The sequence below is a fragment of the Lepidochelys kempii genome, chromosome 4 (assembly GCF_965140265.1).
Source record: "Lepidochelys kempii isolate rLepKem1 chromosome 4, rLepKem1.hap2, whole genome shotgun sequence".
Classification (NCBI taxonomy): domain Eukaryota; kingdom Metazoa; phylum Chordata; order Testudines; family Cheloniidae; genus Lepidochelys; species Lepidochelys kempii.
In genome coordinates, this window is record NC_133259.1 from 42,134,352 (window position 1) to 42,160,600 (window position 26,249).

Below are 26,249 nucleotides of genomic sequence, written 5' to 3' on the forward strand. Positions count from 1 at the left end.
ACCAGGTAGTAGAAGGGGGGCTTGTGCCTTTAGGCATAGCCCAGTACAAGGAATGTTGGCATAAGCTGTACCACAGCAGGACTGGCCTAAGGAGGCATTCTTTCCTGAGGCAGAACTCCCTCCCTGCTTCCTTCTTGTTCTGGGGTGTAGTAATTTTCAGCTGGCATATGGCAACAGCAAATTAAAACACTGCATCCCCTGCTCTTGCTGTGGTCCAGCTCAGTTGTACTGGCTGATGCCCTGTTGAAGGGGTAGGGGTAGAGCCAACACTGCCCAGTCCCCAACTCTGGGGAAAAGTAGCAGACATACAGCTTTGGGCAGCCTGAAAAGTGGTGTAATGGGGGTCCTTATTTCCCTTCATTCGCCATAGTGAAAATTCACAATCTAGCCCAAATTAATTATCAAACCAGAATATCAGACAGTCAGAATCAATGATGCTTTAAAAGGTAAAAGAAAATTTTAGCCAGTCATAATCTGCTTACTAATAAAGGCATTAAAGACTTTAAAAAACTGTACTCATGAATCAGATATTTTCTGACTGGCTGATAAACAGAATCTGGTCATAATCTAAGCAAAGTAAAATGTATCTTTTAGGAACAGTGAAGTCAGCATTTCTGATTCTGCACCAATATCCATCTGGTTTTTATGTTTTTAGCCTGTGGGCTAAATGCTCCTATTGGGCAGGATGGGGTTCACTGTATTGCAGAAGTAGGATGATTAAAATAGAGTTTTGTCTCAGGATAAATATCTCTCATTATAGAATTAAAATGGCCTTGCTTTAAAATTTAGGTTCCCATTTAGCAGTCGTTCTGTGTGTGGAACTTCCATTGCAGTCAGGCCAAGATGTGCATATGCAGCAGTCACAGAATCAGGCTTATAGGGTGAAATCCTGGCACCACTGAAGTCAGAGGCAAAACTCCTATTGACTTCAATGGGGTCAGGAGTTCACCCCACAGTTTTTTAAAATGTTTTATGTTTAGCTCAGCAACCTCTCACTCCACCTGTTTCTAGCCTAATTATCCTTAGAGTATTTGAAATTCTACAGTGGCTAGTGCAAAAAATTTTCCTTAGCAAAGCCTCCTATGCCTTTGTTTTTACCAAAAATAAAATGATATTTACCTGAATACATATAGGAATACAGACCCAAATTCATATTCCAGTGGTTACATGAGCTCCTAAATTTCACTCTGCTGTTGTTTAACTTTACTTTTCACTTCTTATGAACACATGAGAAATCGCACCAATCTCAGACTTATCTCCCAACTGATTGCTACGTGCTCAGGCTAAGTAACAATTCTCAGGTTTTTTTCCATATATTTGGAATAATTTCCAAATATCTTTATTGTTTTTATTTTCTGTTTTCACTTTTAGTGTGGGGGGAGGGAAGAAGTGGATTGTACCTACCTCACCTTTTAGGAATGTTGTGAGAACTAATTAGTTAATATTTAAATACATTTTGAAGATGAAAAGTGCTGTATTAATTCTAAGTATTGTTAATATTGTTGCTAGTTTCTCACCATTAATCTGGCTCACTTTTCATTTAGCCCTATGGCTTCCTCACTAACAAAGCAGTTTATTACCTTGTAATAGGTGCTCCAACCTGTAATGAAATATCATCCCCAATTATAAATATCATTAGGGCAAATCTTCATTCAGTACTGACTCAAGCAAAAATCTCCATCAAGTTAAAGGAGATTTGCTTGAGTAAAAGCTGAGTGAGAACTTCAGGTTTAGGCCCACTGTAATTATTATTTCAGAAGTTGTTTTAAATAGAGCTGATTGGTCACTGTATGCAATAATTCTGTGATTGTAAAAAATGAAGTATAGAAATTGTAGAAATTGAACTGTAGAAATGAAGGATCTCAGAAGATATGAGAGTTATTCTATTATCACCAATTTATGTGCTGATATTAATGCACCGATTCTTCTACTTCTCTTCTAGGACTCTCGACGTACAACCAAATCGGGTAACTGTTGGTGGCATTAGATCTCTAGAGCCAATACTTCAAAGGAGAGGACAGGTGGAAAGTCATGATTTTGTGGGTTGTATAATGGAGTTTGCAGTCAATGGACGTCCTCTGGAACCCAGCCAGGCTTTGGCAGCTCAAGGAATCTTAGATCGGTATGTCAGCTATACATAGTATCTGATAATATATATAATAAAGGAAAGTGACATGAGAGTTAAATGTTAATTAATTCAAATGCCTGTGAATATGAGTATACAATATACTATCAAATGTAAAGGACCAAGGAAGAATCTAAATTTGCAAATAATATTATGCAGCAATCAGAGTTTGCAGAAACCTAATTCCAATTTTCCACAAAGCAGCAACAGTACATTTCTGCTACTATTTATTATTTTTGTTGTCCAGCAGTCTGAAATAAAGTAGCTCTTTTAAAAAAATGTAAATTCTACCTGGATTTAGCTATACTGGTATGGTTCACTATCCTTGACTCTTTGTTTTTTCCCAAATGTCTGTTCTCTCACTTTCCCAGTCAAATATCACTGAATTTCCCCCATACGATCTCCTTTTGTGAGTGCTGTTTTAGAAATGATTGATTAGCTGATCAATTGATTTTTCCATCTCACTGTTTGACATTATAGTTATAGCAACAGTATGGCTTGCAAGCCCACAGTTGCTAGTTCATCTTTCCCCTTTTCACCTCCCAAGCTTGTGTTGTTTCTTATGGCACGAGATTTCCTGAGCTTCTGTAGCTGAAGATGTCAATTTCAATAACATTCTCCTAGAAAACAGCATCTTGGGACATGCCAACGAACTAAAACATTGGCTCTGAATTTTGTATCTTTCACCATCCAAGACTTCTGCCTGCCAATCAGGACTTTTCCTTTAGTACCTCGGGCAGTTTAACAATGAAAGATGTCTCCAAGCTTCCTTCGAGATTTATTTCACAGATTCAAAGTTAAAACCACCCTACCCTCCTCCTTTAAAAAGGTTATTATCTAAGAAAATATTGATGGATCTTCAAACTCTTTACATGATGACAAACCTCTACAACAGGGGTTGGCAACCTTTGACACGCGGCGCATCAGGGAAATCCGCTGGCGGCATGGGACGGTTTGTTTACCTGCAGAGTCTGCAGGATCGGCCAATCGCAGTTCCCATTGGCCACGGTTTACCGTTCCAGGCCAATGGGGGCTGTGGGAAGCGTCGGCCAGCACACCACTTCCTGCAGCCCCCATTGGCGTGGAACAGCAAACCGCGGCCAGTCGGAGCTGCGATTGGCCAAACCTGCAGGCACTGCAGGTAAACAAACTGTCCCAGCCAACCAGCGGATTTCCCTGATGGGCCGCGTGCCAAAGATTGCCGATCCCTGCTCTACAATGTATGCATCTGCTTAAAATTTTAGCCATGTAACCTTCTTCACAGACCATAAACTTCAACAGTAATTTTGCACCAGTTCTGAAAACCTCTCAACTAATTTTAACAGTCTCTGTCTTAGGCAAAGATTCAGACTACATTACTCATTTATATCTAAAAATACTACTTTCAATTCAAGTTTATTACATGGTAGTTCCCTTCCCCATTCCTGTTTCAGATTATATGTACAGTAGGAATATTACAGATCTTTTTTGTATTACATTGTTAGACCAAGTATATGTGTAGACAAAGAATGTGACTGAAAGGAGGTTGAGTGAAAGACCAGAGTACAACTTGGAGTCATAAAATGAAAGATGATCATTTTCATTATTTTTATTGTGTAACCCAAATGTAAGACTGCCATAAAGATATTGTACATGTTTGAGTACAGTAGTCTTTGAGAAGACTGTTGTTTTTTAAGACATACACAAACACTGATATGTATGCATATGAATATTATTTGAAAATTATACAAGTTAATATCTAATGTGTAGGCATATAAGACAGAGTTTTTGTTTTTCCTCCTAGTTCCCTCTAAAGTCCTCTCTCTTTTCCTAATACTGTAACAACTTGGCACTGAAAACTGGAAACTGTTTCGATATATCAGATTTCTTCAGTCCAGAGAACTTGCCACTATTACTTTTTACTACTTTACAAGAGACTTTAAACAATTCATCCTTGTGGGTTGGGGAGGAAGGGGTGGTATCACTTAAACATATGTGACTCCATCCAAAGGCTTATTTTGTTTGTTTAAAGTACATACTCCAGTGACTACTCTTTTGATTTGTTTTAGATGCCCTAGATTAGAAGGAGCTTGTGCAATTAGCCCTTGCCAACACGGTGGCACCTGTGTTGATTACTGGTCATGGCAGCAATGTCATTGCAAAGATGGATTGACTGGGAAACACTGTGAAAAATGTATGTAGAAGGCTTAATTATCCTTCTGTTTAATCTACAGTTAATCACACAGTTTAATCAAGTGCAATTGGGTTTTATGTTTAGATGCAATTAACTGTTGTTAAATGATGAAAACATGTCATGCTTGCATTCACTGTTACAATAATTGTGAACAAAAGTGACACATTGACTTTTTGCCCTATCGTCACTTTGAATATGGTAGGGAAAAGAAGTTCAAATAAGAAAACACATATATAAATACAAACAAGACCATATTTTTTCAAAAAGACCATAATTATGTCTACAATTATTAATTTGCAAACAAATGGCTCTACATAATATAGCTAGGATTGCATAATATAGCAAGTTAATTAATTTGTATTCAGATTTAATATATTTTTGTGATTGCTCTGTGAAAACCATTTCATTCTGTTCATGTCAACCTGCTCTGTTTTCTTACATATTCCATTATTGTATTGATTATTTATATGGTGCTGTCGTACTAGCTTACAAGAGTTTTGCTGCATCTCTGGTAGGATTTTGAGGCTTTTGCGGTGTAATTAATATTATATATTATTTTATACCAACCTAAAGTGTGCTAGGTATTTTACAAAACAAATGGAACATTGTTCCTGCCCTGAAGAGCATACAGTTTAGTTTTATCCCAAGGACACTGTCCGGAGCAAAGGGAAACAGGGGTATAACAAGAAAGAATTGTAGCTCACAGAGCCAAAATTCCTTCCTTGTTTTCCTTGATCCCAGGGTGTCTTACTTTATTCCTGCTCTATACTAGCAGTAAGATAACTCACTCACTCTCTCTCTGTCTCATTCACACTCACACAACACTGCTGGCTCAGCTGCAGTGGCCAAAGAGTATACGGTTGAAGCCAAGGCTTCACACACTCCTATTTCTTCCCACCTACTTTACCCCAACAAAAGTATTAGATAAAGCATACTCAACGCTTCCTCCTATATTTGTCCTAGATATTACTGCCGATACTGCCTTATCATTAGAAGGCAAAGGACGCCTTGACTACCACATGAGCCGGAATAAGAAACGAGAGTACATGATGAAATATGGCACTAAAGGTGCCATTTTGGAGCCTCTGAGTGTGAACCATTTGGAAGTGAAATTCAGGACAAGGCATGAGAATGGAATTTTAATTCATATCCAGGAAAGCAGCAATTACACTACTGTGAAGGTAGGATTAAAGCTAATGCTGACTTGATTTGATTGGACTGCCTGCTGTGTAGTGATCTAAATCACCTCTTCTGTTTCCCTTGTCTTTTTCTTTATAAAATATTACAGCTTTGACTACTGCAAGGCGCTATTCCAGTATCTTTCATCTTCTCAACGATTCTTTCATTATTTTCCAAGATATCAGAAGGTCTTAGTGGTTTTGTTTCTAATCAGTTTTGTCTAGACTCCAAGTAATGTCTACTTTAAGGCCAGCGTGAACATATTTGTTGCCATATTTGTTAACACTATTAAGTTGCATTCTAGTGTGCAAACCTTTTTCCTATTGGCATTTTATGTTGTTTCTTCAGACACTCCCCCACCACCCTGTCAGACTACCAAACACAAGCCAACAAGTTTTCATGAATTCATACTAACACAATACACACCAGACAATCTTATTTCATATCCATAAAGTCACTCTTCTTGGGAGTTTATCTTCTTCACCAGAATGGAGATGTTAAAAAGGCAAACGTTACATGATTCTGAGATGTGCCGCTAAATCAGTGCTTTAAGCTCCATGCAGTTTTTTCCAAGTGTTTAGCCCTAAATAAGTTACCTTTCTCAAGAGAAACTGATGGGTTCAGTCCCTGGCTATGACTCAATCCACTTAGTCATAATTCTAAATGAGTACAGCAGTGATGTTGGCAAACCTCTTTATTGGATAGATGCAAGCTCCAAGTTTCCTTGACTACTGGAATTCTTTCAATTTTTTCCCCAACATTTAGAGTAACTCCTACATAAGACCACATTTTCTGTTCCTGAGCCAGCATGGATATTGTCTGCTTGCCTGGTTTCCATTCCTACCAGGAGTTCACAACTTTTCTGACAAAAAGGACTGCATTATCAACTTCCAAAAACCCCATAATCAGTACTTTATTTGCATATAATTGTACAGCATTATTGTATAAAACCAAATTCATTAAAATATATTTATTTTTATTTGCATTTTCCTTGTTAGATGAATAAAAATTGATAGCTTTTTGTTGCCTAACAATGAAAAGCTGCAGGTAGTTACTTTGCCCTCACCCTATATGTACAGAAAGAGAGCAGTAGTCAAGAGCCATATTTTATGCATCCCTAGCTGCAAGTTGTGCCCCTTGATTCATAACATCTGAGGAGATCTTGTTTTCAATTCTGCAAACTTGGCCTAGTGAAGAATAACTTGATGGGAATAAATACAATGCTTAAATTTTGCCTACAGTGGAAATTTGGCAGGCAACCTTCGTAAGCATGATAAAAAAAGACAAAGTAGGCTTTGGTGGTTAAAGTGCTAGCGGCTTGTTTACACTAGGACGCCCATCATTTTTAGCAGTGGTGAAGCTACAGCATGGGTGCAGGCAGCAACAATGCACCCCAGCAGCTTCAGAGATGGGGGTCATCATCTGAAGCTATAGGCGGAAAAGAGCTATGTCCCCTTCAAAGGGGGTTCCCCCCCCCCTCACCAGCCCTTCTCCCTCTTGTGAGAGCTGGCTTCCTTGTAGAGGGGAGAAGGAGGATGTAGCTGAGAGTGAGTAAGGCCAGGAGTTCTGTGGAAGTCCATAGTCTCCTGTGCAACAGAGGGGAGGACATACAAGCCTACGCACCACTACTGACCAGCAGATCTACTCTTCCATCCCTGGGATTAGTGTAGGGCTGTTCTTTGTTTATTTGTTTGGGGTAGGGGGTTGACTGGGGTTTTTTTGGGGGGGGGCAGGGTTTGGGTTTTTGTTTTTGCGGGTCTGTTTTATACATATGGTGCTAGTTGCCTTTTGGAGACTGGAAAGGAATTTTTCCCTCATTAGCAGATTGATCAGGGTGGGGTGGAGGCTTTTTTTTTTCTTCCCACAGCAGCCCAGGGACCTGATGGATAGGACCATAGGTATGATTCAGGTTTTCACAACTTGGCAGGTGCCCAGTGTAGGCACCATCCGATGGTTTATCAGTTCCCTGACAAACTGGAATTGGAAGTTTAGGGGAAGTCATCGCCTAAAGAAGCTGAGGAATAGGGTTGGGGCTCCCAATGTCTAGTACAGTGGGGAGAAAAACCCCTTTCCTAGTCCTTCAATCCTCATATGAAGGGAGGGTGGTGAGTTCCCAGCCAGAGGCTGGGGACCAGCTGTGGAAGGGTGAGAGGGGGGCCTTCTAACAAGTGGAACAGATTAGGGGAGGAATGATGACCTGCCTTATATGATTTATTGCTGGATAGTTCCCAGATGAGTTAATAAAGTTGCATTCTCATTAAACCACATTCCTTGTATCTTGTCTGTCTTCCTGCCTGTCCAGGGCAATTAGAGATTTTCAGAACCCCTTCATGAAAATGCAGTCTGAGGATCGTCTCTATAATATTATCAGGCCTTGCTTTTCTCAGTGTGGAAAAGTCAGAGCTTGAGATCAAATCATAAATCCAGCTCTTCCTTCTGGTAGTATGATGCCCTATGTACCGTGGCCAAAATTATCAATCTTGTCGGCCTGAGTTTAGAGGCCCATTGACTTCACTGAGAGTTGTGAATTCTCAGCACTTCTGAAAGTCACGCCACTTATTTGAGTGCTTAATTTTTGTAATCTGAGTCTGAATATTTTGGCCCACCTTCAAAATTATTTGGTTACTTGATTTGTGTGGCTTGTTAACATATTTGAGCGGTAAGATATTAAGCATATGGAAAAGTGGTAAAAATCTGAATGTTTCAATACTAGAACATGTTATAAATAAGCTACAGTACCTAAATCACACCTGCTTTACTCCATTTTACCCATTACAACTCACTGATTTAAATGGAACTACAACAGGATAAAACTGGAGTAACACAGTGATGAATCAGGACCATCAAGATTGCAAGTATTTTCGTTTAGACAAAAGTTGGAGAATTCGGTGAACTTTCATAATTAGGTTTCTCTTTGTGACTCAGAGGGCTCTTTGATGTAGGAGATGAAGGCATAATAAGATCCAGTGGCTCAAAGCTGAAGCTAGACAAATTCATACTGGAAATAAGTAAAAATGGGAGGGGGAACAGTTTGGGTAATTAATCACTGAAGCAATTTATAAAGGGATATGATGGATTCTCCATCACTTGAAGTCTATACATTAAGATTTGTTGTCTTCCTACAAGATCTGTTCTAGCTCAGTCAGAAATGATGGGATAAATGCAGCAGTTACTAGGTGAAATTGTATAGCCTGTATCATACCAGAGATCAAATGATCATTATGGTCCTTTATCCCAGATGTGCAGGAAGAAAGACAAGATGCGAGAGATGTGGTTTAATTGACTTTGTTAACTCATCTGGGAAGTATCCAGCAATGAATCATACAGTGCAGGTCATTGTTCCTTCCTTAATCATTTCCACCTATTTGAAAGCTGCCATCAGCCCTCCAAATCTGGTCGCATCCCATTGCTGGGACTCAGCCTTGCTCCTCTGTATGAGGATAATGAGGCAAGGAGAGTGGGTTGTGTCCTCATACCAGATGTTAGGATCTGCAACCCCTGTTCTGCAGCTTCTTTAGGGCATTCCTCGCTCTAGTTCCACTTCCAATTCTGGTTCATCTGGGAACTAGACCTATGGAATGAGTACCTGCATCAGACACCTGCCAAAATGAGGATCTAGCAATTCATTTGGCTGCCTCCACTCCACCACCCAACCAGGTTCCCAGATAGTTAACAATTCCTTCCTTAACAGTGGTTAAAAATATGCCTGGTCCCTGACTTCCCACTTTACATACCTTCAGCTGTTGTCAACCTGTGGTGCCACTCCCATATCCTCTGCTGTAGTATTTCTCCCTCCCCCCCCCCCAAGAGGTCCTTGACCTGCCTTAAATCTCTCTTAACCTTCATGATTAAGTCAGCCCACCTATAAAATCCCAAATTGTTTTCTCTTTATGCACAGAATTCATGTCTAGTGGCTGCTTGTGACTGCCAAAGAGTATAAGAGGTGAAATGCCATGCCAAAACAAAACCCCATTCCTTGTTCCTGAAAATTGGCTTAAAAAGTAAAACTAGCCATTCACACCATTGAACTCTGATTCTCAACCAGGGGCTGCATGTACATCTTGTGTGCAGTTGAATGCCAACAACCAACTGCCTGTACCTGTCCGTCCCCTATTCCCTGTTAGGTAGGGTGACCAGACGCCCTGTTTTTAAAGCACAGTCCCGTATTTAAGCCCTCCTGCAGGTGTCTTGACTTTTTCTTAAAAATGGGCAAATTGTCCCATATTTTCTGTCTCCCCACATCAGTACTGACAGGTCCTGTTGCTGGCTGGATCCCTGCTTGCCAGCTGCTCGCCGACTAGTGGTGAGAGGAGGGACCAGCGGCTGACGATGGGGGTGGGTGTGCGAGGCTGGTGGTGGGGCAAAGCTGAAGCACATGGGACCGGCTGATCCTCCTGCTGGTCTGTCAGCACAGCCCCCCTCTACGTGCTGGATCTTGGGCCAGCAGGGCCCTGCCCTCCATCCCATTTCAAGCTGGCACTGGCTGCGAGCTGCGGTGGCTGGTGAGTGCAGGCAGGTGCCAGGCGGCAGCTGGTTATGTGTCGCCTCTGCTGCCCATGCATTGGCCATTTATGTGCTCTCCCACTCGCTGTCCTCTCTCTACTTTGCCCCTTTGCCCCTCCCCGAGCCCCGCTGCTCCTCCATATCCCGCCTGGTGGGACGCGTCCCACTCCCAGCGCTGTACAGAGAACCAGCCCCTGGTCAGAGTGCTCAGTTCACCAACAGCCTGGCCGGCAGGCTCCTTTCTTCCCCCACTGCCTCTGGCTGGGCCAGTGCCTTGGGAAAGCTCAAGACCCTCCAGCCCGGTGCACTGGCCAGGAGGAGCGGAGCCCTTGAGTGCCAGAGCCCCGTACAGTGTTGGCACGGGGAAGCCTCTCTGGCCCTCAGCTAAGCTCTGGAGTGGTGGGAGGAAGTGATTTCCAGCCTGTTTGTGCCCTGACCGTGCAGGCTCCACAGAAGCACCCTCTTCACCTCCCCCACACACACACTGCCCTGGGTCCTGCCCCCTGGGAGCACGGGGCTGCTCCATCCCCTAGACTCCCTTCTCTGCTAAGCCACCTCTTTGGCCAGGTTCGCTGAAGCCCCTGCAGTGAGGGTTCCTGGGTTGTGGTGCACAATTCATCCTTAGGGCTTACCCCATTCCTGCCCATGCTGTAGCCAGGGGTCAGAAGGCGGCTGGGTTATGTCCATGGCCAGCAGCAGCCCGGAAGTGTTAATGGCCTTTCAACACTGTGCGGGCAGGAAGGGACAAGCTGTTTCCAGCCACAGGGGAGCGAGGATTAGGAGAGAAGAGATGAACTCTGCAAAGTCACGGGCCAGGTCATCCTCCCTACCCTCCACTGTAACTGGAAGCAGCTCCTGTCCCTTCACTCACCCACACAGTGCCTAAAGGCTACTGCTGTCCACATTCTCGCAGAAAAATGGGGAGGGGGGCATGTGTTGCCTCGGGAACATGCGGCGCCAGGTACCATGAGAGGCAAGTCTGTCCCGGGAGCCCAGCCAGGCATGGAGGACAGATATTGCCGGGCAGGGAGGGTTGGGTTGACGGTTTTCTCCCCCCATTCCCCCGTGTGAGAGAGATCTATGGAAGTGTGGATGTGTCACCTCTCGTGTGTGTTTGTGTGTGTGTGTGGCCCCTCCCCATGTGAACCCTAAAGTCTTAAAGATAAGGTAAATAAAAAGAATCCAACTACACAGTATTTCTTTTTAAGAGGGACTCAGTCAACTTGATGTTAATTTGGACGTTTGTACTGCATAGTTCTGATTGATTGCTGTTGGACTTGCTTGAATATGAATAATTTTACCAGGTGCCTCGTATTCAGCATAAGGAAATATGGTCACCCTACTGTTGGGTCGCAGATGTCACTGCTCCAATCTTGAATGAGCGTGAGCCAAATGCACTAGTAGGAATCCCATCATTGTAGGCCCCATTCTCAAGACTGCTACAAGCTGGAATTTTGTGAAGTGTCTCCTCTCACACTGAAGAAAGAGATGCCTATCCCCAGGCAACTACTGTGTAAGCCCTTAATACCATGACTGGGCTAATCCCTGCCTCACCATTCTCTTGCAGCTCTCTGGACGCACCTTGCTCTCCCTGATCTGTTTTTGACATCCTCACAGTCCAGATGACCTATTGCTCCCCTCACTTTATGTCCCTAAACTCCAAAGCCCTACCAAAAGTATCCCTTAATGACCCAGGCATCATTCACTGACTCTAAATGCTCCAAAAATACCATCAGGAATGCAGCATTTAACAAGGACACTGGCTGGCCGCACTGGCATATCTGATGAAGAACTCAAACTCAAAGAATCTCTATACTGGTGGGTCATTGGGGATCCTCCCTAAGGCCTTTGGATTGAAGCCAGACCACTAACAACGTCCTAACCAAAAACCCACTGCAGGATCTGGGTAACCTTTTGTCCTGCAGGAAAATACCATGTCTGATAAGCGAGCGGCAATGGTTGATTATGCCAGCCCACCATGCAATAGTGACAGTACCTGATCTTCAAGAATGGGCCAAATCATAGGCACACTTTCCCTCCTCTGAAATTGATTCAATCCCCTGAAACCCCAACATATGTCTTAGGTGCTACAGATCTCTGCATTAAACCAAGAGCAGTCATGAGCCATGGTTCCAAAGGGCCAGCTGCATCTCGTCAGGTTCCTTGTTTGCCAAGTCTCAATTTCTGTCCACCTGTAATCAAGACAAAGTCTTGGCTATGCTGTTTTCAATCGTGGGCACATGTTTGCAGTAAAACAAATATTATAAGTTAAACGCTTCAGGGCAGATATCTCACTGGCCTCATCACTCTGAGTGAATTGGAGGGCATATACCATCACCAGGTTGTCATGCCAGAACTGCACTCTTTTGTTCACGAATCTTTCCCACAAATCATCACTGCAACTAAAAAAGGAAAGAATCATAGAGCAAAATACATAGATGTAAAAGAATAAAAAGCTGTTTGTTCAGTAAAGGGAACTCTTAGGCTATTAACAGTGCATCTAGATGATCATCTTTTGGATTCTGTTTGTTTTTGCTTAGCGGTTCATGCTTTTCTTTATAGCTCATTTGCCAGTCTCATTACCATTTAAATAAAACCCAGAAATGGGATCGTTCAGAGTGTTATCAGCACAAACCATTTGTTTTGAGTTTAGAAATATGGTGTGGTTCAAGGAACTAGGAGCCACATTCCTTTTTCCAGATTGAAGAAGTCACAATCCAGCCTTGTCACTGGAAATTTTATATTTTCTATATGCCAGTATTATGTTATTTATGTGTCTGTTACCATTGGCCACATGGAATTTTAAAGAAAAATAAACAGTCCTTAAGGGTAATAAATCACTAGGGAATGTATTGGTTGTTGGCAGGTAGAAGAATTATGTAATGTGGCATTAAAAATTACAGTTCTGGGGTTTAGTATTTCAGTGGGCATTGAAAATGTTGGGTCATATGATTTTTTTTCTTTTTGCATAATCGACAAATAAAAGGCAAACTCTTCGGTCTCCATTCCACTTCATCTTTAAAAGACCAAATAACAAAAGTTAAGAACTAATTGAAATATAGCAGAGTGCAAAACTTCACATCATGTAAAAAACACATATTCATTCTAATGAAGTTTTTTAAGAATACTTTTGAATCTAGCAAATGGTGTTGGTTTCGTTATTACAGTCTATGTGGCTGACATTCCAAATGTGGGATTCTTTTTATATTGAGGGGTAGTTCAGACATATGCCACCTGGGTTTGCAAAGACAAAAGCACCCTTTCTATTTTTGCAGAGCTTTATTAAAGACATTCTAAATCAAACATTTTCTGATACTCTGATTTGCTGTGAAGTTTTCTAAAAAGGTATCCATTAACTATCAGACTTATCTATCAGACTTATCAGGTATATCTAGAAAATGAACTTGACCCAAGTGGCAAAATATGCTGGATACGTTCTAGTCCTTTGAGCAGTCATTCATTTCAAACTGCTGCCAAGACATGTGCATGTTCTGACAGCTGTGATGAGGATCTAATCTGTAAGACCCAAACTCTTCAGCCTGCATCATGCATTATTTCTTTCATGAAGATAGAACACTCGTGTGCTTAACAGTTTCTAGAAACTAGAGCAGTAGCATCATGCTACCCAGTGCTTCACCTCACACTTCTGATTGGGTAACTTTATTCTTCATGGAAATAACTGTATTATGTTTACGGAACTTCACAAATGCTATCAGTGTCTATACTTCTTCGAGTGCTTGCTTCGAGTGAGACAAGGAAAATTGAACCATCTTGTTATGCATGTGTCTAAACTGAGTAATCAGATGATTTTGTTGCTTTTTCCTCATCCCTTCTGCTCCTAGCTGACTGTTACTCTTACTTGCTGTCAAAATGAAAACTAGATGCATGCTCTTTGGGGCAAGGGAAGTGTCTGTCTGTTCTGAAAACAGACACTTATAATAAAAAGAAGCACTTGGAAATGCTTGCGCAAAAACATGTTTTGTTCAATGGACCTTAGAGCATTTGATCCGTGAACTTCTAAGGGAATATCAGTCAGACACCAATCAGTTTGGCAAAGACAAACATTTTTTCAAGGAAAAATTGTTCACCATTTTGAATTTTTCAACAAGAACATATAAGATACTATTGACTATATCCAATTATCTTACTTTGTACCAGAAATGATGACTTTATGTAGTGCCCATATCATGTATATTCTCTGTATATTAATGCAAAATAATTTGGTTTTAAAAGAAAAAAAATGTGGAATCTCACTGAAGGCAAATTCAGGTGGCTTCATACATTAGGGGCATTTATTTGTGTGACTAAAATGGTCATTGCTTTTTCCCCCTTCCTTTATAACAGTTAAATGATTTGGGTTATAATGATCAAACGGTACCCTGAGCCATTGTGTTTTATTTGTGGTGCATTGTTGTAATTTTAATAATATACCATTTGCCTTTTCCCAATGTCTTTATAGATAAAGAGTGGCAAAGTGCATTACACATCTGATGCTGGAGTTGCTGGGAAAGTGGAGAGGAATATTCCTGAAGTTTACACTGCAGATGGTCAATGGCATTCCCTCCTTATTGAAAAGAACGGATCTGCCACTGTTCTATCCATTGACAAGATCTACAGCAGAGAGATTCTCCTTGTCACACAAGACTTTGGAGGACTTAACGTTCTTACAGTTTCTCTGGGAGGAATCCCACCAAGTCACGCTCCCAGAAGCACCGAGACAGGTAAAAAAGAGAATGCACATACACATATGTATATATCTTTTAAAAACATCATCCTGACAGGAGTGAATTATGTAGATATGAAACACTGGTCGATTTACACCTGTGACCTCAAGTAGGGGGTCCCGTTTACTAAATGTTTTAAAAAAATATTGTAGGGATTATTACTAGGCCAAATCCTACAGACCCTGAGTCAGGAAAACTTCCATTTCAAATCAATGACAGTTTTTCTTGAGTAGGACTGCAAGATTTGTCCTTTTATTATGTATTTTAATTTGTTTTTGTTTTCAAAGGAATGTGTTTAGTTTTTGAAGGATCAAAAATGCATAATACTGTATGACAGCCTATGTCATTGCCATATTTCTCTTTGTGTCTCTTTAATCTGAGACAGTGAATAAATCTTATTATTTTCCTTATATCAGTTGAAATATTCTTACTTTAGTCCAAATCTTGCAAATCCAGGCAAATGTTTTACCCAGGTAAATGAGAATTTTGCCTCAGTTGGGGTTTAGTAAGAACTGCACTATTTGGCCTGTCATTAATGTGATTACAATGATTTCTGCAATTCCAACTTCCTTCTGCTTTATGCTGCTGTCAGAAGTAAATCCTCCTCTTTCTTCATCTGAGAAACAGAAACTAAGTGCAATAAGAAACACCCACTGAACAATGTAAAACTGTTGAGAATAAATCAGTTCCCTTAGAGAGTTAAAGCATCAATATAAGACTCTGATAACAGAACTAGTCAACTTTTTAGCTGATATTCTGCTTGTGATAAGAAAAGATAGACATGACTTTTAACTGCAGACTGTGAGGTATGCTTGGCAGAGCAGACATATGTTTAAAAATCAGTCTTCATATTGAAAACCTGACTAACTCAAAAGATTGTCACCAGATAAAGTAATTTGACTGTTGAAAGTTAACACTTCACATTTTTGACAATATCCAATGTAAACAATGACTTCCACTCATGGTGAGTTGATGCAAGATGTGATGTGAAATTGCATGCAGGCCATATCTGACCCCATCCTTTTTTACATACGTGTTTTATGACCAAACCACAGTCTATGCATTAAAAAATAGAGAAATTTGGAGCAAAGCAGGAATAAAGAAAAATGAGGACAGTAACTCCTAACACATTGACTGATGGAGAAATAAACAAATTCTGACAGTCTGGCTTGCATTAGGAATGCACACTCCAAAATCTTTTTCATGTTTTTTAAATATTGGATTACATTGTGTAGGATTTACCAAAGTTTTACAAAGAGGAGATATAAAACTCTGTGTGAACTCAGATGTTTGAAAATTTCTGAAGTACTAGGAGAGGCAGACAAAAACATACATGGGGGGCAGTCCAATATTGTAAATCTAATATTGTAAATCCAATAATGCACTGAAACCCAAGTAGACCTGACACAATCACAATTGCTACAGATCATATGTCTGGCAGAAAGAGACCACCAGGAATGAAACAAGCAAATCCTCCATTTTACTTGGTTCCCAACCTGAACCTAAATCCTCAATTTCCCCTTTATTCAGAAATATAAAAATAGGCAAAAATGAATATTAGAGCAATGATGAAAGAAAACACAGCTCTTTCACAAAAGAAACCTATCACTGCCATGGCATAGGAAGAGCATGTGTGTAAAACTTGGCAGTATCCTTAATACAATATGACTCGCATCTCTGATCATAACATATTTGACACTGAAAACAGCTACTCTCTCATTTCTGACATCAGAGTGTGCACAGTCTTTAAAATAGTGTCCTTTCAAATCTAAAGTCAGTCCTGCCATCCAGTGTGCCTTGACTAAATCTGCTATTTCATAGCAGAGTCAATATTCATACCATTTATCTCTATGCTAGGCATCTTTAAAGAGTCCTCCACAATTTATAGCGATGTTAGTATAAATATCTGCAATCTGTCACCTCCAACGATAATATTTACACTTGTTGAATCTTTCTCAGACATCAGTAATGAATGAAATGTTTACTCCTCTTTTATTGTTTGTAATTTAAAACTGCTATATTTCATCGTTCGATTGGCACTCATATTTTTTTACTTCTTTCTCAAGCATTTTTATTATATTCTGTAAGATGCAATTTATTTTGAATAGCTTCCTGCAAACAAGCCATCACAACAATGCGTTCTAGAGACAATCAATCCTAAGGAGAAAAGGAAGGTTTTAAAGTGAGATATTAAGTTTTGCTGTGACTCAGGCTATGGCTACACTACAGCCGTGTCACTAAGGTGACCAGATATCCTGATTTTATAGGGACAGTCCCAGTTTTTGGCTCTTTTTCTTATATAGGCTCCTTTACCCCCCACTCCCTGTCCTGATTTCTCACATTTGCTGTCTGGTCACCCTACGTGTCGTTAAAAACCACGCAGTGTAGCTGCTGTTTTTCGGCAGGAGAGAGCAGCAGAGGCTTTGTCTCTCCTGCTGAGAAAGTGCTGTTCACACCGGTGCTTTTCGCCAGTAAAACATTAGTCATTTGGGGGAGTATTTCTTTAACACCCCTGAACGACAAAAGTTTTGCCGATGAAGTGCCAGTGTAGACAAACCCTCAGTGACTTAGAGTTGAGGAGAGAGTTCCAGATAGAAACTAGTGAAAGAATTATCCTCCAATCACCCTCTAACTTCTGAAAGCTTCAGGGAGGAGACCGAGAGACAGCCAATATTGGAGTTGTAGAATAGGTATATAGCCGGATATTCAGAGCCAAATTTTCAGACTTCTGCACGCACATAATCTGTGTGTATTACAACAACTGTGTGTGCATTCACAGTAATTAGATGTGTAAATTATGGATTGGTTTGTCTCAAATAGCCATACCAGGGAGTAAAGGTCAATACAAAGCTTCACTGCCTCAAGGATCTGCTGCAAAGGACTGTGTCTCAGGGAAGCACAATCCCTCCCTGAACTCCTGTGTGCACAGAGGAAGAGTACCACTTGCATCCCACTACTCTGCTCTTGGGAGGATTTGCTCCCTTGAAGACACAACAACCAGGGATAATATAGCCCTACCTGCTTTCACAATTCTGAAAACCTGGGTCATAGTTAAGAGATGGTGTTAGACCCAAACCTGTTAGATTCAGAGGCATGAAGCCATGAACATCCTGCTTCCTAAAGCAATAGAGGTGAGGACTCTGGCTATAGCACAGTGGAATATTTATAGTCTAAAGAGTGGGACATTAAAAAGACTACAGAAAAAATTAATTGCATTAGACAAGCCATGAATTTGTTAAGCCATGAATCAGGACTTCAGCAAAGCCAGGGTCAAGGTAAGGGTGATAGGCAGATTTAGAGATAAGGGAAAAGTCAGAGGGAAAAGAAGGTTTGAGATCTTGGATGACATGAAGATGTGTGGCTTTAGGAATAACCTCTGTCATAAATTAAGGCTGTAGAGTGAACACATGTTGAAATTCCTTTTGGGGACTTTAAATACTGATTGTCTGAACTATGCTCATGCATATTTTTTACCAGGGAGTGAATTTATAAATTTGATTTCAGTCTAGTGTTTTGGCATATATGCATTCCTGGCAAGATTATGGATGGTTTCCATATAAAGTCATTGGACATAGGAGTCCCAATTGCATAACCATCTCTTTAATTAAAGGGATCTGTAATCTGATAATGGATTTGGTGAACTTAGAAGTTATATGGGAAGAAAATGTATGATTCTCCTAAATTCAGTCACTCATTGATTACTCAGTATTTTAGCATAATAATTCTGTTTCCATGAAAAGCAAAATTAGAATAAAGATCTGAAAATGTAACCCTTAAACAGCATCTCGAAGGGTCACAGCACAGTTTAGAGACTCAGGTGACAGTCACAAAAATATTCATTTCTATTTCGAAGCTCACATCTAATCTTGTCACCAGATGACAGAAATGTGTATGTTTGCAAATGCCTTTTTTAATCTGAAGCTTTTTTTTCTCTTGGTGTGAGCTTTATTTCCAAGCTAAAAAGCTTGCAGCAGATGATTTCCAAGCCAAAAATGGGTCTTGTGCTATACAATGTATGTTTATTTTACATTTAAAAACTGAATTCAGATATTCAAACTTGGGTGCCTACACCTCCATATTTAGGCACCTACATAAAAGTGGCCTGATTTTTCCGACATACTGGAGGCACTGGGGGCTGTGGGATGATCAGTGTTTTTCTGTGCTTCTGAAAAAAAAAAGGCCATGTATTTCAGTACGAGATGCCTACAGTTGGGATGCAGGTTTGAAAATTTTGACCTAAGCATGTTTTTGTTAACCTGGGGTTTTGAACTTGTATTAATAAAACCTCAAGCTCTCTCAAACGCCTTATTTAGCAGACTTTAAAAAAAGCCTTTTGCAAGATGTTTTGAAATCATTTATAAAGTGACTATTCAAAGAGAATAATGTTCAGATAAATTATTTAACTGCTTGCTTGTCATTATCTTCCATCACTCTGTATACAGTATGGGAAAAATATTTATTTTTAAAAAATACCATTAACAGTGTCTAGTAAATGTTGTGCTAGAAGTTCTTTAGAATGATCCTTCTTTATTTAACCTTCCTGTTGCTCCTTAACACTTTTCTCAAAGCAGGTTTCCATGCTTGCTCCATTTGCAGTGATAGTGAGATTTTATCAAAAAGTTTATGAGCAAATGACTCATTAAATACCCCCAGGCAAATAACTACCAAAAGAAAGTAAGTTCTTAAAATTTGAGGCTAAACCTGAGAAGGCAGTGGACCCAATTCTTATGTCAATTACACTGATGCAAAGCTGCATTAACTCCAGTGAATTCAGTGGATTACTCCAGATTGATATTAGTGTAACTAAGATAATTATCTGTTCACCTAAATGAAACACAACATATTTTTAAAGCTAAAATTATTGGGACACATTATGCCCTCAGTCACACCCCTGCAATGATACTGAAATCAGTAAGGTTTCTTGAGTGTAATTAAGAGCATAACTTGGCCTACTAATTTACACTTGCAGGAGACACTGCATACTGATTAAATTGACTTCGGTAAATAAAGGTTATTGTATTCTTGGGTTATCCAAAATGCTGCTTTTAATGTTGGTCCTTTACAAAACTACAGGAACAGTTGCATTATAAGGGTTGAGTATGCACTGTATGGAACTTTTCTACCAATCATAGAAATCACCTTGCATATTGTGACTATTCTGTGAGATTCCTTTTTGACACTGAACATTGGAATTTTGTTTTGATTGTGTGGACACTGTCTCTTGAGGTGCCAAAGTGACTGTTGTTCTTTCTCCCTAGGTTTTGATGGCTGTTTTGCCTATGTGAAGTATCGTGGAGAAAGCCTTCCTTTCAGTGGAAAGCACAGCATTGCTACCATATCCAAAACGGACCCCTTTGTGAAGATTGGCTGCCGAGGTCCCAACATTTGTGCCAGCAATCCATGCTGGGGTGAATTAATGTGCATTAACCAGTGGTATGCATATAAATGTGTCCCTCCAGGAGCCTGTGCCTCCAACCCTTGCCAGAATGGTGGCAGCTGTGAACCTGGTGTGCATTCTGGATTTACCTGCAGCTGTCCTGAATCATACACAGGAAGAACATGTGAGACTGTAGTGGCTTGTCTTGGTATCCTGTGTGCCCAGGGGCATGTGTGCAAGGGTGGAATCAATGGAGGACACATATGCGTCCCTCACCCTCACCCTCACCCGGCTGAGCTCTCTCTGCCACTCTGGGCTGTTCCTGCTATTGTTGGCAGTTGTGCTACAGTTCTTGCCCTGCTTGTCCTTAGCCTGATCCTCTGTAATCAGTGTAGGGGAAAGAAGACAAAAGTGCCAAAGGAGGAGAGGAAAACAAAGGAAAAGAAGAAAAAAGGGAGTGAGAATGTTGCATTTGATGATCCTGACAACATTCCACCCTATGGCGATGACATGACTGTCAGGAAGCAGCCTGAAGGGAACCCTAAACCTGATATAATTGAAAGAGAAAACCCTTACCTCATCTATGATGAGACAGACATACCCCATAATACAGAGACTATACCCAGTGCCCCTCTGGCTTCCCCTGAACCTGAGATAGAGCACTATGACATTGAAAATGCAAGCAGCATTGCTCCTTCAGACGCAGACATCATTCAGCACTACAAGCAGTTCCGGAGTCACACGCCCAAATTCTCTATCCAGAGGCATAGCCCACTAGGCTTTGCAAGGCAGTCCCCAATGCCACTGGGAGCAAGCAGCTTGACTTATCAACCTTCATACAGTCAGGGACTAAGGACAACTTCCTTAAGCCACTCTGCATGCCCTACTCCCAACCCTTTGTCTCGTCACAGCCCTGCTCCATTTTCCAAGTCATCAGCTTTCTACAGAAACAGTCCAGCAAGGGAACTTCATCTGTCAATAAGAGAAGGGAGTCCTTTGGAGATGCACAATGATGTCTGCCAGCCTGGAATTTTTAACTATGCCACTAGACTAGGGAGAAGAAGTAAGAGTCCCCAGACCATGGCAACTCATGGTTCCAGACCAGGAAGTCGCCTAAAGCAACCAATAGGACAGATTCCTCTGGAGACTGCTCCTCCTGTAGGACTCTCTATTGAAGAGGTGGAAAGACTTAACACTCCTCGCCCTAGAAATCCAAGCATCTGTAGTGCTGATCACGGAAGGTCTTCTTCAGAGGAGGACTGCAGAAGGCCACTGTCAAGAACAAGGAATCCAGCTGATGGTATTCCAGCTCCAGAATCATCATCTGATAGTGACTCCCATGAGTCTTTCACTTGCTCAGAAATGGAGTATGATAGAGACAAGCCTATGGTGTACACATCCAGAATACCCAAATTATCTCAAGTCAATGAGTCAGATGCAGATGATGAAGACAATTATGGTGCTAGGCTGAAGCCTAGGAGGTACCCTGGCCGGAGAGCTGAGGGTGGGCCTGTAGGTGCACAAGCAACAACATCTAATATTGCTGAGAACACATTGCCCATAAAGCTTGGACAGCAAACTGGAAATTTCAACTGGGACAACCTTTTGAACTGGGGTCCAGGTTTTGGACATTATGTGGATGTTTTTAAAGATTTGGCATCACTCCCAGAAAAAGCAGCAGCAGCAAACACAAATGAAGAAAGCAAAGGTGGTACAACAAAGCCCGTTTCCAAAGATGGGGAAGCAGAACAATATGTATAGACTTCATATTCTAGCATTGTCAAAATGCAAAATCATGGAATGGTGAAACCATTGTATGGTTGTAGATAAGTGAAAGTCAGCATTTTAAGCCCAGGCCAGTGTGGTTGGAGGAGACTTTTAAAAATAATAACCATTATGCTGCTGAAACAGACTTAAAACATTTTTAATTTAATTATGCTTGGGTGAATTTATTTCTCATGCATGCATTGTATTTTAAAAACGAGACATTCAGCATGCAGCATTTGAAAAGGGTTTCCTATTTACCATTGTTTGGTTTGTGATTTTTAAATTAATAATGTTTTGATCTGAAAATAAGCTCAGATGTTTTTATTGTGGGGAGTGTGTGTATTGTCTACAACTTAATAACTTGTTTTGCAATGCAAGAGTATTGAGGATTTCATTTCCCTTGAGAGACACATGGAAGAAGGAGGGTGAATGAAGGAATTACACTATTAGAGTCTCTCAGAAAATGTACTTACCATATCCTGCAATTCCTCTATGTGTAAACTTTAAGGAAGAAATAAGCTTGAGTAATTGCTAGCAACAGTGCTGTAAGTTTTATCCATACAAGAGGTGCTAGAAGCGGCTCAACCTGTCCAGCACTTTAGGATTTTTTTCATTGACAAAGTTGTGTGAGAGCTTCTGAATCACTATGAAATATTTTGGAGTCTTATGCCCCACCCCTGCACTCCCCCAGTGCTTCCCCCGGCATGAAATTATTGGAAGTTGTCAGATCAAACAGATAGTAGAGCCTACAGAGGCAGCATGTTCTAATGGATTGCAACCAGACTAGATACTAGGAGCTCCTGAGTTCTAATTTCAGCTCAGCCATGGGTCAAATCATTCAATCTCTCAAGTTTCAATTGCCCCATCTGTACAATGGGAGCATGACGATAATAATACTTACTTGCCAGCCTCACAGGGGTGTTGTGAGGATTCATCAGCTAACATCTGTAAAGTGCTTAGATGTCATAAAGCACTCTGATCAGTGTTATAATTATTATTAAAGCACTGCCTAGGCCATGTGACCATTTTCTGCATTACACAAGTTTCTGAGACAGAAACTTTTGAAGAATTATTTATTGTATAAAAAATTATTGCACTCTAGCATTTTGGAGCTGATATGAGAGAAAACTCCTCGCAGATTGACTTACAATAGCTTATTGTTTGTTCCGAATCCCCTAAAATGTGTAGGCTAAATAGAAATTCACAAAACTCTTCATGTGTTCCTGCGGACCTGAAGATCCTATTGTACTGTGTAAAGACTTTTTTTTTACCTAAACTGTGTTTTTGATATCAATATTTTCCTATGCTGAATAGTTTTCTTACTTTCAGGGAAAGTAAGAAAAATACTTTTTTTTTTACATTTGTTACTTATGTAACATCCATATTTTTCACCTTTTGATAAATTTGTAACATACTGTATGCTTTCTACTTGTAAATGCCAATAATAGAATTAAAATATTTATTTAAAAAGTGTAGTGCATATCATTCAAAATACTTCTTATTTGTTACTCTCTTTCTGTTTTCATCCCTTGATATTCTTTTTACCAGTTCCTCCATGGCATATGGTCTTTAAGAACAGTGTTGTTGGCCTCAGACATATGCACGGAGTTCTGTCATGGTGAATGACGTGTTAATTCATCTCCACTAAGTATTGAGCTATTCCTTTTATTCTGCAGTTTTCATATCTGTGGTGTAATGTCAACCAGGGACAGAACCTAAATAATGAGTTAAACTGGCTTTCTATAGGGCTGGTGGGGAATACAGTGAAAAGTGTCACACACATTTGTTGCGTGGAAGAAATTTGTCACAATGTAGTCAGTCAGCACAAGACCTAAGCACCACCTTAAGTCCTGCTTAAGTTTTATGCTGTGCCTTTTGCAATGGGGTGCATTTCAACCAGTGTGAGAGCGATTTGCCTCACATGCCGTTATGACCTTCCGGCATTATAGGAGTGGTATTAATGTTTTTAGACAGGAGAGGCATTCATCTTTTCTAGGGAAATGGAAAGGAGGAAGGGTGGGTAGCCTTAAAGCTTGGAGAGAGGTTCAAAAGAATCCTCTCTCCTTGTATAAAAGAAGCTGCTTTCCACCACATATGCATGTACACAGATGTCTATTAATAATTTAATGTCCATTTTACATGGTGGTATACTACTTTGGGGTATATGTGTAATAAATAGTTATATGTCTTTATACACACTCATCCATGATTTCCATCTTCATTCAAGTCCCAACCTTTCTGAAGCGTAGGCAATAGGACTGTAAGAGAAAGAAGAATCTTTGGAGAAGTGTTTTTACTGTGCAGTTTTTATATTTATAAAAGAGTAAATCAAATTTTTGAAAACTACTTACATTTAAGTTAGTGAAGGAGAATATAAGCCATGGAAAACTTAGTGTGAAAGAATATAAGAATATAGAATATAAACCATGGCTGTTAGTGTGAAAGATGAGGTTGGAGTGAATGATTTGTCAGGATGGACTAGTTGTCTCTTTCTTTTCTTTGGAGAACTTACGCAAATGATAAATAGTTACATATAAAGAATAACAGCTAAAGTTTTCGTATGCATTACTGTATTTGTTCTAGATTTATTGGCCATCTTGTGTCTGATCTGACAAAAGAGACTTAACACACTCTTTTGACTAAATACGTTGCTGTTTTCAAGTTGTCACCCAACAATCAGAGCACTCAGCAGAAGATAACAGGCCAGAACAGTACACATTTGTATATAAGTAGTTACATCTGAAATAACAGGAGATCCACAAATGATTTCTCAGTCTGAAAACTTTCTGTAATTAAACATCTGTCAAAAAGCTGCATGTTTGGTTTGAGTATTATCCTCTAATACTGACTGTACCAGATGCAAGCAGTGATTTTAACAACACATGAAAGCATCAGGGAACAAAATCTTTTGAAATTAACGCTAAACACATTGAGACCTGCATTATACCAGTTAAAAACTCTGAGATTATCAGTTTATTTTGTTACAGGGAAATAATATACAATGTGGGTTTACTCGAGATTGATGGCATTCTTTTAATGTGGCTTCAGTCTATACATTTGGAGTGCATTAATCTAAGCTCTCTTTTCATATTGTCTGTGATCAATCAAAATATATTTCATTGTTTACTGATTTCTTTGTGATTCCCTGTTTCTGATCCTCAGATAAAAGCAAGAAGATGATGCCTCATCCCTCAATAAAATTTCATTCACATAAACAGATATTCTCCCCAAGTTCTAGAGTACACTCAAATCCTCTGATGGAGGAGACTGGAACCCCAAACATACACACATATAGACTGCTGAATATTAAAAATAACTTGCATAAGAATAGTTTTTCTGTATGCCCAAGTCCACCAGTCTGAACTGTTAAGATGCAACTCCTTCTGTGGATTTGATTTAACAGGCTGTAGCCAGTCACTTCAGACTGGTGGGCTCAAGATGCAAAAAACATCTTTTAAGGTAAAATTCTGCTTTTTCATGACATGATCACAAATATCCTCATCTCTGAGACAATCACTCTATTTTATTATATAATGTAGAAAACCCATATTGGGCTATATTATGCTACTGATTTATGAGCAGAATTGAACTGATATTACTGGAGAGTTTTGCCTAGAAATCTTTAGCACATTGTAGGCAAGTCATAGATAATTGAATGGAAACAAAATAATCTCCATCATTGTCCATTCCCCTTCACATCTTAAAAATCCAAAGCCATGATCCTTTAAGCACTTATGTTTGTCAATAACTTTACATCCAGGAGCAATTCCAATGAAATCAATGGGATTAAACCATATGTAAAGTTATACACTAGCTTACATGCTTGCAGGATTTGGGCCCTGATTACGCCCTATTGATGTCAGTGGAGGTTGCTTGCATGTAACTCAGGGTAAAATTGGGCTCCAAATATTCCAGTTAAGAATTATTTTGATCAAAATGAGCTTTTCCCTCAGATGTATTGCTGTAACTCATCTTCTAAATGACTGAAAATAAAATGTTAAAAATCTTTTTCAAATCATCCATATTCAAAATGACTGTAGCATTAAAATAAGTGATAGTGTAAAGGCAGGGAAATATATATATATATATATATATATATATATATATATATATATATATATATATATATATATATATTCATTTCTTCTAATTGATGGGATGTCACACCGCACATTGTGGAAATACTGTATCTATATTATCCCACCACACATTTCTTGGAATAAAAATTCTGACTGTGAAAAGGCCTTAATATATAACTCCAGGATAAGCCTTCATAGTCTATTCAAAATCAACAGAGATGAGAAAAGCACCACCGAATTTTCCAACACAAAACAAAATGGAAACATTTGTATGTTAGTAGTGCTTACTCCTTAGTTATTCTCACTGAGGTATCAGGGCTTC

The 26,249-nt window shown here is 40.0% G+C and overlaps 1 protein-coding gene across 1 annotated transcript in view; it reads left to right on the plus strand.

Annotated features, from left to right (window-relative positions):
* The window catches only part of LOC140910365 (protocadherin Fat 4), a 222,123-nt gene extending 198,979 nt beyond the window's left edge, over positions 1-23,144 (plus strand). Inside the window, exons 13-17 of the mRNA XM_073341085.1 lie at positions 1,943-2,122; positions 4,174-4,298; positions 5,262-5,479; positions 14,440-14,701; positions 19,963-23,144. Coding sequence (XP_073197186.1) covers positions 1,943-2,122; positions 4,174-4,298; positions 5,262-5,479; positions 14,440-14,701; positions 19,963-21,842 — 2,665 coding nt within the window. The 3' untranslated portion in view covers positions 21,843-23,144. The remainder of the gene's footprint in view (positions 1-1,942; positions 2,123-4,173; positions 4,299-5,261; positions 5,480-14,439; positions 14,702-19,962) is intronic.
* Positions 23,145-26,249: the final 3,105 nt, after the last annotated feature.